Consider the following 12,949-nt stretch of genomic DNA (forward strand, 5'->3'; position numbering starts at 1 on the left):
CATCCATTTAAAGGAGAAGGAGGGTCAAAGCTAAAATCTGCTTTCAGCTGACTTCATTCAATCAGTCCATGTTCTGGAGCAATCCCGACTTTAATGTTGAAATCCAACCAGATACCTGGACCGGCAGCTGGCTTAGCCTCTCAGACAGCTGCTGAAAGCCTGAGCCAGCAGCTCCCACCCACTTCACAGCCTGGCGCTCCAATAAGTGCTGGAGGGGAGAAGCAGAGAGCCGGCTCACTGATGACCGAAAACTGGACAATCAGCGGTCTTCTATTGCCTAGTCCTCAGTCTTAGAGGCAGCAGAAGTCAGATACAGCATCGGATCGCTGCTGTATCCACCTAGGTGAATATAAATGTTTTTTAAATTCCCACACTTCTCTTTTAAGGTAAAGAGTGCATTGCTAGTCTAAATAGAATGAAATATGAGTTCCTTACAGAGAATGTAATCTCTATCAAGAAATGTAAGCCACATTTTTTGATCGGGGGTTACATCTTGTTAAAATATATTAGTGGCCTGTGCAAGTTTTTTTTTTTTTTTTTTTAATATGTTGCCTATTCAGGGCAGAATGACAATGTCCCTTTAAAGCCCTGTTCTGAACTACCTATATGAATTGATTCTGTTGTATTTAAAGTGGACCTTCAAACTAATTTTAATTTTACCCTGGTCCCCCTCCCATCCCTCTCTCATATTTAGATATTAATTTAATTTTCTTTTTAATTTAGCACTTTAGTGCATCTGCGTTTCTCACCTAGGTGAGAATGACACTTGCTTCCTCCCCTCTCCAGGATCCTGCACATGCGTCAAGTACTGACAAAGCCATACTGACAAGCTGTGCATGACTTCGGCTAATAACAGAGCCCTTCAGTTTGTGGCTTTCCTGCACATTGGTGTATGCGTGGCTTCCCCACATATGCGCAAAAGATGGCTGTTATGAAAGTTTCACAACTTTGCTATTTTTGTGCATGCACAAGAAATCTCCTTCAGGTGCGCAGAAGTGCCAAAAGCATTATCAGAACCTGAAGCCCTTCAGCACATCAGCACACACACACCATGGCGTGAGAGGGGGCGAAGCTAAATGGAAGGGCACTAAAGTTCCTCTTTAACTGTTTCAGGTTTCTATTATTCTGTTGTATGATGGCATCTAGTTTTGGTTTAGGGCCACTACAATTTGTTTACTTATGTGATATGGTATCCCCATCTGTTTTCCCCTTCATATAGTGCTTGTTAGTTCAGTCCTAGCTAAACTCTCTTTGTTTCTTCTATGTTAACTCAGTCAGTCTTAGTTCTTCACAGAGATAGGGCTTAGGAAAGTCATTGGCTTCTTACACTTCAAAAGACTGGAAAATACCTCTGTATTGCACTTTTCTGAAGTTAAATTGCTTTGGATTCAACCTCTGTGTCTTATTGAAGACTTAAGCTGCCTATGGATGGTGCCAAATTAGCAGGTGTCTGACTATATTGTCTGGACAGAGTAAGACTAAAGAGGTATGTGAATTCATAAAACAGCATTTGAAACAGAACTATATGACAGATTTTGAAAGCTTTAACACACTTGTCTGAATCTTTCCCTGTGTCTCAGTAAGCACATGGTCTTGTCTGCAATGTGTTTGGGTACCTGCTGCATTACAGACATCTGATGAGAAGCAGTTGAGAATCAGATTACAGTCTGCTACAACATTCTTGTGTGTTTGTTCGTACAAATTAGAAGCAAATCTTTATAGTTTAAAGGGCTAAGCATACATTTGAGTTTTTTGTATACTGAACTTTGTCTGCTGTTGGAATTGCTGTGCTGTGAAAGACTGTTTCATTTTCTACTCTGCGCAAACACTTGCTTTCTGCATAACTTGTGACTGCGAACAGATATAGCTACACTGCTCACATTTGCACAAATATGTCTGAACACAAATCTGTACATTCATTACAGTCAGACAGTGAGCAACGCTATCTTCCCCAAGATAAACCTGATTAGCAACAGGTAAAGATATCTGCTAGACCTGAATGCACAGCTAAGCTTTCCTTAAAAGGTTAAAGAAAGTTGGGAAACAAACAGGGCAAATGTCTGGAAATATGATTTTTATTTATGGAACAGGACTGAGCACTGCACTTGCAAAACTAGAAAGAAGCTATGAAAACTATAAGAGACTATTGAGTATCAACACAGAAGAATCTCTGCAAAAGTTAAACACTTCTCTTAACAAAGAAAGATACATCGAAGGGTACATTACATTCTTGGAAGCGACATCACAAGTAGATTACAAAAGATCACAATAGCATGAAACAACATCTTGCTAATTTACTTCTTCTAAAGGTACTCAGAGATCCTCTAGATCATTAAAGATCTCACTCACAGTGATTATTGCTCAGATTCTGCTCACACTGGTCATCACTAAGTGGTCAGCTTATAACATCCTGCACTGAAACATAAGCCGACCCCCCCCCCCCCCCCCACCCAGAAGTTTTTTTGCACTGAGATGGAAGCTACTGCTGAAGCACAAGCTGCTCAAACAGAAGTGCAAGTGTCAAAAGCGTGTGCACAAGCAGAGGCGCAAGATGCCCAGGTACATGTGCAGCAGAGGCACAAGCTGACCAGGAAGCAGTGCCTGCCGCCCAAGCACAAGCATGGGCAAAAGCAAAACTAAAAGTCCTTGAAAAAGTAGCAGCTCTGGTTAAGCTCAAAGTTTTGAAACAAGCTACAAAGTAAGTCATCAAATGTGCCATTTTGGCAACCTCTGATGACCCTGTAGGAATGATCTTGATTTGTTAATCAGATGGCTAGGTCCTCAGTCATTGGACTGGGTTAATATACTTAAAACTGTTCACATTTATGAACCAGACAAAAGCCTTAATCTTGCATGGGTGGGAGTAGAGCAAATTTATGACAGCCTGAATTAATAGAACTTGCCTTATTCAAAAGACTACAAGACTTTCCTTGAACATCCAACAGAGACAACCAAAAGTTAAAGAACTAAGTGATCTTCTTGAGCTTGAAATCTCAAAAGAAAACTCTCATCTACCAGCTTTTATCTACCTAAACACTGTGCATGGTGTGAACTCAGTTGAAGCAAAATTGCCCTATAACATCCAAGAAAAATGGGCAACGGTGTGTGTTAAAGGTATAATGAGGAACATCAAGTCTCCTTTCCATTCTTTTCTCTTTTCAAAGTTCATCAAAGACTTGAGCATGATCCAAACTTCTCAATTATCGACTCGAGCCTTCCTGGCCCTCCAACTACAATAAACTTTAATACAAAATACAGAGAATCTATAAATGCTGTCTCCACAAGAAAGACTGGAGTTTCAGTCACTACCAGCAGAGACAGTGAAGAAAGGTAAAGAAACCCAAACTTTTATGGTCCCATTCATGACAAACCACAGCCTCTCAGAAGGTGACATGCATTAAAAAGAAAGCTCTTTGAAGAACAAAGCAACTTCTAAGGAACCATGACATCTTCTTTAGATGTTGTGTATCCACATAGAACTTTGCCAGAGACTGCAAGACTAGAGTTAAGTATTCAGAATGCGAGAGCATCAAACATGCATCAGCCTTAATTCAAGGCCCCAGTAAATGAGACTCTACATCCACTGAAGATTTTACATCAGATCATGGCAAGGAGAGCCACCTCCAATGATCATACCGAAATATAGTGAGCTACGTCACAAAGATTTTCAGAGAAAACCACTGCTAAAATATGTCTGGTAAAATTGTTTCCTCTGGGACAACCAAAGAAAGCTGTCAGGATGTATACTGTTTTGGATGACCAAAGCAGTAATTTGTTTGCCACTTCAGAATTCTTTGACATGTTTATTTAGGGGGAGAAGAACTGTCCTATATCCTGCACACACCTGTTGGTACAGTAGAAACCACAACAATTGCTCCTGCTAGAGAATTTATTATTTTAAACACAATTAGAACTGAAGTAAATTATCTTTCTAAATTTATCAAGTGCAACCAAATATCTAATGACAGAGAAAGTTAGTACACCATAAGACGTACGTTACATGTATGACTTTAACGTTTCAAATCAAGTCCACTTACCATTGGAAGATAATGCCAAAACCATGTTTCTGCTGGGAAGAGGCATCCCAAGAGTCCATAAGGTACAAGAACACAAAAAGAACTTGTCGGAAAGTGCAGTTTGCTTCCTCTACTGTAGCTGGCACCCAACCAGAGTGGCATCACAGCCTGGAGAGGAAGTCAGGGGGAAATTGGTTTCTCTGTGGCTTCCTAGTTCCAGGAGACAGTGTTCCAGTTGGCTTCACTGCATCCAGGTGACCCTTGGTGGACACTTTGGGGTCAGCAGAGTCTTTTTAAGTCCCTACTCCCCAGGATTTTGGCACTTTTGGTGAGTGGGTAGTGTAGGGACAGGTACTCCATCTGTCAGACTTAGAAACAGTACTAGCGGCAGGGAAAGGTTCTAGATGAGAAGGGAAACATAAGGCTTCTTTGGACTTCTTCCTGCTTGGGCCGCATTCTGCCCCATGCCCCATGCCCCATGCTGTTGGAATTTGTGCATGCTCCCAGTTGGGCTGTTTTCCACTGGGTTTGTTGTGAACTGTCTCTACTTTACTTCAATACAAGTTCTTTACATTGAACTCGGACTGTGTGTGTTATTGCCACTGCATTACGTTGCACCCACCTACAGACTGAACTAGACTGGGTTTATATCGGTGCTCCTTGCTTCAGTAACCTGTTTAACTATTATTGAGAGAATTTAAGACATTTATTTTACTTTATTTCTCAAAACTCATGCTACGGGAACTGAAAAGAGATACCCACACCCACACAATGGTGGTCTATAGCAATCTTTGACTTCTTACGGACCAAGGTTCAACTGGTATCTTATTTCCTAATGCTGAGCAAGTTTCTTTACTAACACTTCTCCCTCAGACAGTGACTCGCTACTTTACTTTAACTGGGGTACAGCTGTAGGTGTCTTCTCAAGACCAAAGTACTTCATATAATTCTTTAGTAGGCAAGCATCCTGCAGCAACCGCTATTGCACATTGCGCACATAATAGGGTTGATTTACTAAAGACAAATAGACAGTGCACTTTGCAAGTGCAGTTGCAATAATTTTCCCTAGAGCCTAGTGACTGTGGCTAAGCTTTACTTTGTATAGAATACCCAATCAGGTGCAAAGAAAATAACAAAACAGCATTTTTGTTTGCACATGACTAGATGATGGAAATCAGCAGAGCTTCACCACATTCACTAAGCACTGGGGAAAATGAGTACAACTGCACTTTCAAAGTGCAATGTCTTTTTGCTTTACGGTAGATCAAGCTCAATGAATCAACCTCTTCCTAATCTGCATCCAGGTTACCAAGGCTCAACATTGGGTTAGCATAACAGGCGGGCCTAATTGTTTCAGAGTTTTTCTAGGTGACTCCATGTTTCAGTCAAGACAGCCTTTCTTTATTGTGAACAAATACTGAGAAAATACATTTCAAGTTATTGTTGAATGCTTCTTTAGAAAATGTTAGTTAGCTATCTATCATGTTGATCCAAAAGCTTCAATAATTTCTGAGCCAGTAAAACTGAAACGTATGCAGATTGGGAGTTTTAATGTTTCTTTAACTTTATCTGCTGTGTGCTTATTTTGAGTCAGGGATTTAAACAAGAGAAATAAAAAAAATGTTAAGGATGATGAACCATTATACAATGTAACTTCCTTTAAAAAAATGTAGGGATTAATATCACTTTGAAGATTTCCCTTTCTTTGGAGAGCGTTCCACTCACTTCCGGTTGTATTTCCAGACAGGTAGTTAAGGGAAATCTACCCAACAGAACACAGAGAATGCAAAAAAAAAAACCCAAAAAGGTATGGGTTTTAACCCTTTTCTATTCTATTTAAACTAAAAAAAAGTTATGGCTTTGGATATGCTTTAAATATTGAGCGCATGAGGTTTTTTACATTTGACTGAAGTGGTCCTGTAGGGCTTAATACATTGAAATAACCTTGCACTTTGTGCTTTTAGGTTATTGTCCCATTTAACCAAGTATCATCCACATAATGAACCCAGACCTTTATTTGTTTATCTTTCACCTTATTGTTATTCATTTGGAGACATTAAAATCAAAGTAAAAACACTAAACTGGCAGGCACTCCCTTCTGACTTGATCAATAGGCTTGAGATGTACCATATAAAAAAAATTGATTATTTTAAGTGCTTCGGGCTTCTGATTTTATTTATAGGCCTCAATGTGTCATAAAGATTCATTTCTCAATTTAGGTAGTGGAGATTGATGCTGCCATAGTCACCCACTGGTGACTGTCTGGCAAGAGTAGAGGGTTTCCATCAAAGTAAGTACACAGGGAAGCACAGAACAAGGAAGGTCATGATGAAGATTTGGTTGGCATGCCGCAGAACCTGACTCACAGACAGGGAGGGCGTCTGTTGGTCAGCTAATTCTTTAAATATGCAACACAGATAGGTCAACCTATTCACCAGAAATGACAACTGGTGAGAGATGTTTGTGCTCATTGCTTGACTGCTTAGGCCCACTACATTTACTTTTCCGTCTTAACCTACATGTGGGTTCTTGAAATGTATTTTTTTATTTAGAAGTGATTTAGGTGACTGTAAAGGTTTCCAATCACTGCTTCCTGTCCTCCCGGCCCAGCTTTATCATTACCTTCAGTGAGCTCTGGACTGCCGCAAGGGAATTCAGGATAGAAACCAGGAGGAGCCTGGTGAACTCCTTTCAGTTTTCTAATTGACACTTGATGTCTCATTGACCCCTTATTTCTCAACTGATAGTACCTGTCATTATCCTGTATTATCAGCTAATATGTTATGTTTTAAATTATCATATTCTCATCTTTTCTTTTTAAGCTTTTTGCAACAGACCTATTGCAAATAATATCCTTCCAGGCAGGTTTTTGAATTACAGCCAGTACTGTAAAATTCCAAGAAATCTAAAAATATACACACCTGTCTGTTTACTAAACAGCATTGGTATATGCACATAAACCTGTTATTTATTTTAGCTATTTGTACGATCCTTCTATTCAGTATAATTGGAGGAAATTATTTCATAAAAATATTTGCAATAGTATTGATGTAAAATATGTTACCAATTAAACAAATTAAAATGATGTTGCCTTTGCATTTTTGTTCATTTCTCTGCTTATAATATGCTCATTGTATTTAAAAAAAAAAATTACCATTAGTGTGCAAGCAGGTTAAAACTTGATTTGGTCACAGAGGTTTTTGTTAAACTCTAGGAATAAATAGTGTTAAAATAATAATATACTCATAACTATTTTGATATCCAGATACCATTCTATCTAATCTTCATAGCCTTTGGGTGAGGACTAGCAGAGGCACTAAATACTCAACGGGGTATATTTATAAAGCAGTGAATGTGACATTCACCAAACATTCACTGCAGGTTAATCTTTCTGGTACACGCATTTTAAATGACAGTGGTTAATTTAAATGCAGCAAATTTTTGGTTAATGTTTTTTTCACTGCTTTATAAATATACCCACCAGTGGTATTTGGTAACACCCACATATGTCCTTTTGCTTCTTGTGAAACTCCACATCTGAATGCCTGTAGTTGCAAAATTGTCAGAGTATTAAACCAATTAGATAAGTGGGCTAGCTAAGCTACTAGCATTTTCAAAAGCAATGGCCAGCAATGACAGCCTCTATATTTCCCTAGTTTTCTCATAGGTTATTTTAGGTTACTGCAATGTAGTCACCGTCAATCCCCTTAGTAATATCTTACTGAATAAAATTGCTCTTTGGGCTATAGTGTAGCCGGTAAGAGTCTTTGTCATAGCATATAGTCATCCTTACACGATTTTTAGGATGGATTCACTAAGAATGATAGGCTGTAATACAGCTACCCATTTTCTAACAATAAGACTTTTATGTTTTTTTTTTTTTGTTTTTTTTTTTAATAAATAGGCTGTATAGTAAACACATCACTAAAAAATACTCTAGATGGTAGAATGAAGACATGGTGATAGCTCACCCTATAGTCAATATATTCAATTCATGGCTTTGTTCATAAACAAGATTGGAGCAAGGACTGAAAAGCATGATAGTGGTGGTGTCAATGATGATGTGAACATTGCAACTGTCTTAATGTGGAGGGGAGAGCCTGTACTTCAAATCAGTCCTTTTTTATTTTTTACATTTTGCCTTACAGTGCCGCACAGTAAAAGTAAACTGCAATATCTGTAAATTTCTATTCAATAGGCAAATGAATGTTAAAATCAAATTTGACAAAATTTTGCACTTATCCCGATTAAAGAACATTACTTTCTCTGTGCTATGTTGCTCAAAATCTAGTGTTCCCCTTCCCTCTCCTTAACAAATAACACAATAACTCAGCTGAGAGTGAGACAGGTGTCCAGTTTTATTTAAGCTCCAGATTACAGATCAGGCCAGCACATCTGATCTCTCTCCATCATGTATGGGCAATTTACCAGGCAGTATCAGAGCAAGCAATGAGAGTCCAAAAGATCCAACCTACAAACCTTATCCTGGAAAGGACAGTTACTTAGATACAAATCGCATAAACTTTTGTAGCAAGAAATTAGACTGTCAATAGATAGTATTGATCACTAGATAAATCACCAGGTACGGATTTTAGGCACAATAGTCTCTGATGTATATGCCTGTGTTAAAGCTTCCACTGTCATTGTCTACTTTATGTTACACACTATTACTTTATATGGGTTAATGCTGAATTTCTAGCACCTTTAAGGCATTGGGTCATATTTATTTGCATATCTGATTTGTAAGAATTCAACTAATCAGATTCAAGCTGTCATATAATAACCTTCTTTAAAAAGACAGATGGATTTTAATTGTTTACCAAGGACAGGGGTCTTCAAACTATGGCCTCTAGCTGTTCTGTAACTACAATTCCTATCATGCCTACTCATGTCTGTGAATGTCAGAGTTTTGCAATACCTCATGGGACATGTAGTAACGCAACAGCTGGAGGGCCGTAGTTTGGAGACCCCTGCTACAGGAAGTACAGTCTCATATCTTGCACGTTTTCCCCATGTACCCAAGTTATAATATTGATTTGTAGTTCTTCACCTTAAGCCTACAAAGGTATATAAAATGTGTATGCCCAATAAACGAGAAAGACCATATTTCCTTTTTTAACCACTTAAATACAGGGCACTTTTGCACCATCCTGCCCAGGCCAATTTTCAGTTTTCAGTGCTGTCACTTTTTAAATGACAATTACGCGGTCATGCTACACTGTACCCAAACTAATTTTTTATCATTTTGTTCCCACAAATAGAGCTTTCTTTTGGTGGTATTTGATCACCTCTGCGGTTTTTATTTTTCGCTAAACGAATAAAAAAAGACCGAAAATTTTGAAAAAAAAACGTTTTTCTTTGTTTTTGTTATAAAATTTTGTAAAAAAGTAAGTTTTCTCCTTCACTGATGGGCACTGATAAGCTGCACTGATGGGCACTGATAAGGCAGCACCGATGAGGTGGCACCAATGAGATGGCACTGATGAGGTAGCACTGATAGGTGGCACTGATGGGCACTCATAGGTGGCACTGGTGTGAACCAATGGGCACTGATAGACGACACTGATGGGCACTGTAAGGCTGCACTGATGGGTACTTATGGGTGGCACTGATAGACGGCACTGATGGGCACTGATGGGCACTGATAAGCAGCACTGATGGGCATTGAAAGGCAACACTGATGGGCATTGATGGGCACTGATGGCTGGCACTGATAGATTTCATTGGCATCACTGGTGGCACTGACACTGGCAGGAATTTTTCATTAGCACTGATTGGCAGCTGCCTGGTACTGATTGCATTTCCATGGTGGTCTAGGGTGGCATACCTGGTGGTCCATTGTGGTGGCCATCCCTGGTGGTCCTGGGCGGGCATCCGAGGGGGGGCTGCGCTGATAAACAATCAGCACAGACTCCCCCTGTCAGGAGAGCAGCTGATCGTCTCTCCTCCACTCGCATCTGTTAGACACGAGTGAGGAAAAGCCGATCAATGGCTCTTCCTGTTTACATCGTGATCAGCTGTGATTGGACATGGCTGATCACGTGGTAAAGAGTCTCTGTCAGAGACTTTTTACCTAGATCAGATTTGCGGTGTGTCAGACTGAAACGCCGCAACAACGATCGCCACGATGCGCGGGGGTGCGCAGAGGCTTAATATCCTGACAATGTCATATGGCATCCAGTCAGGATATGGCAACCACTTTGCCGCCGTCATTCTGCTATATGGCGGGCGGCAAGTGGTTAAGTCTTTATTTGTAACAGGAGTATCTTTGCAATTGCATCAGTTTTCCCATACAGATATGAGGAGGAAAGCATTGTCATGATTCATTCTATCATATCTAAATAGTGATATACAGTAACTTAAAGGGGAGACTCAGGATTAAAAGAAGAACCCAGAAGTTTATTAGCATCTAAATAAATATCTGAGTTTGTTTATTTTAAGCATATTAAGACTTCAGTAGATCTTTTAAAAGAGGGGAGTGATCAGTTTTGAAGCCCGAAAAGGAAGTGTCTTGTCTATGAGTATGTTAACCCCTTCCCGCCGACCGTACGCAAATGTGCGTACTCGGCTTTCAATGGGGTTATACCGGGATGATGCCCGCAGCTGCAGGCATCATCCCGGTACCGTTGTTTCGAGCTAAAAGCCGCTCGGCTGTTATACCGGAGGAGCAGGAGGGGATGCCCCCCCTCCCGCCACCTCTCGCCGCTCTTACCGGGCCTCCCGTGCGATCGGGAGGCCCGGTGTCCAATCGGCTGCCTCTGGCGGCTGTGGGCGGGCTGGAACGAAGCTGTGGGTGGCTTCGTTCCAGCCTTCTCAATGTAAACGCGGAAGCGACGTCATGTTTTCAGCGATCTGAATACTTTGAAGTGCAGAGGAGGGATCGGGGGTCTTTTACTTTTTTACTGTCACAAGGGATGTTTACATTCCTTGTGACAGCAATAAAAGTAAAAAAAAAAACAAAACTTTTTTTTAAAACACAATTTATAAGTCTAAAAATAAATAAAATAAATAAAAAAAAAAAATTTTAAAGCGCCCCCGTCCCCGCGAGCTCGCGCAGCGAAGAAAACACATACGGAAGTCGCGCTGCATATGTAAACGGTGTTCAAATCACACATGTGAGGTATCGCCACGATCGTCAGAGCGAGAGCAATAATTCTAGCCCTAGACCTAACCTGGTAACCGTAAAAAAAATGTAAAGCGTCGCCTATGGAAATTCATAGATTCATAGATACTCGGCGTAACATCATCTTTCACATTATACAAAATAATTGGGGTAACTTTACTGTTTGGATTTTTTAAAATTCATGGAAGTGTCCCTTTTCCAAAAATTTGTGTTTAAAACTCCGCTGCACAAATACCGTGTGATATAAAATATTGCAACAATCTCCATTTTATTCTCTAGATTCTCTGCTAAAAAAAAATATATATATATAATGTTTGGGGGTTCTAAGTAATTTTCTAGCAAAAAATATGGATTTTAACTTGTAAACACCAAATTTCAAAAATAGGCTTAGTCATGAAAGGGTTAATAACTAGAGAGTAGAGATGGGCTCAGGTGTGTTCGAGATCCTAGTCCCAACCCACCTGCCCAATCCCACCAGGATGCCAACACTGCACACCACCAATCACAGGCAGTGAGACATTTCCCGGTCTGTGCAGATGCAGACCTCTTCACTCTGTCTGTTGTTTTATACATTATATACTGTACAACTCTCCGCTAAGTACACTGGAGTTTATTTACAAAATCTGGAGAGTGCAAAATCAAACTAACTGCTGAATAGAAACCAATCAGTTTCTAACATCATCTTGTTCAATTAAGCTTTGGCAATAAAACCTGGAAGCTGATTGGTTTCTATGCAGAAGTGATTTTTCACTTTCCAGCTTTAGTAGATAAAGCCCACTGAGACTACTCTTTAAGGCTATACTATGTACAGTGCATGTTATTTACTTCACACCTCTCCCATTTGCATGCTGTGCTTTATATCATATACGCTATACCACTCCACTTTGTACAATATGCTGTTAAATATCTTCTTTATAGCTTAACACTTTGTGTACTGTGTTGTGTTATCTACTCCATCCTTCTCTACTTTGCACAATGTACTGTATGCTACGTACTCCACACCTCGCTTGTGCTTGGTTGCACATTATTTAATCTACACTGCTCCACTTAGCACATTGTGTCTCTCAGTCTCTGCTTTTTACGCTACGCTGTATGTTGTACATCGCATACCTCGAATTATCACAGTATTGTCTTATTATTAGTCAGAAGCTATTCAGAACTCTGGGAATTTTTCAGAACTCTGGAATTCTACTCTTCAATGAAAATTATTTTGCTAGTTTCTAAGAAACTCAAAAAAGAGTTGCCATGAGGGCCGGCATATACTGTATAAATGCAGTTTTGGTAGTTTATCTAAAAATATAAAACTAGTAGGCTGTATGTGTAAAAATGTCTTCAAATAGTAATCTACGTTAAAGGTAACATTCAGAGTCCAATTTTCCATTTTTAAACCCTGTATTTTGTAAACCATGAAAGTAAGTCTGTGTCTATGAACAACACAAGCAATCTTTCATTTTGGCACTATTATATATGAAACATATTGTATTGGGAAAATGTGACTTACCAGTTGTTGTCCTTTGGGGCCCCATCCAGCATACTGGAGATATGCTTTCTCTACTTCTACTTCAGGTGGGTTTAAATCAGTAAGTTTACTGTAGAGAAAAAATAAAATAATATATATTTTTTTCTATTTGAGTCATCTATATCATAGGCAACATACTAGTATATTGTAAATGCAAAACAAGCAGGAAGCACCATGCATTGGTGAACCGCTAGTAAAAGCAGCCTTGCCATATTTAAAAAAAAATAATACAAAAAACAAAAAAAAGCCCTCCTAGACCTCCTAGCTCAGATTTGACCAATGTTTCCCAGA

The 12,949-nt window shown here is 39.5% G+C and overlaps 1 protein-coding gene across 3 annotated transcripts in view; it reads right to left on the reverse strand.

Moving 5' to 3' along the window:
- The window catches only part of DPP6 (dipeptidyl peptidase like 6), a 1,451,270-nt gene that overhangs the window by 255,052 nt on the left and 1,183,269 nt on the right, over positions 1-12,949 (reverse strand). For all 3 annotated transcript variants that reach the window (XM_073629963.1, XM_073629965.1, XM_073629964.1), the window contains exon 7: positions 12,641-12,728. In XM_073629963.1, the coding sequence (XP_073486064.1) occupies positions 12,641-12,728 (88 nt within the window). The remainder of the gene's footprint in view (positions 1-12,640; positions 12,729-12,949) is intronic.

Source organism: Aquarana catesbeiana, linkage group LG05, assembly GCF_042186555.1.
Source record: "Aquarana catesbeiana isolate 2022-GZ linkage group LG05, ASM4218655v1, whole genome shotgun sequence".
Classification (NCBI taxonomy): Eukaryota; Metazoa; Chordata; class Amphibia; order Anura; family Ranidae; genus Aquarana; species Aquarana catesbeiana.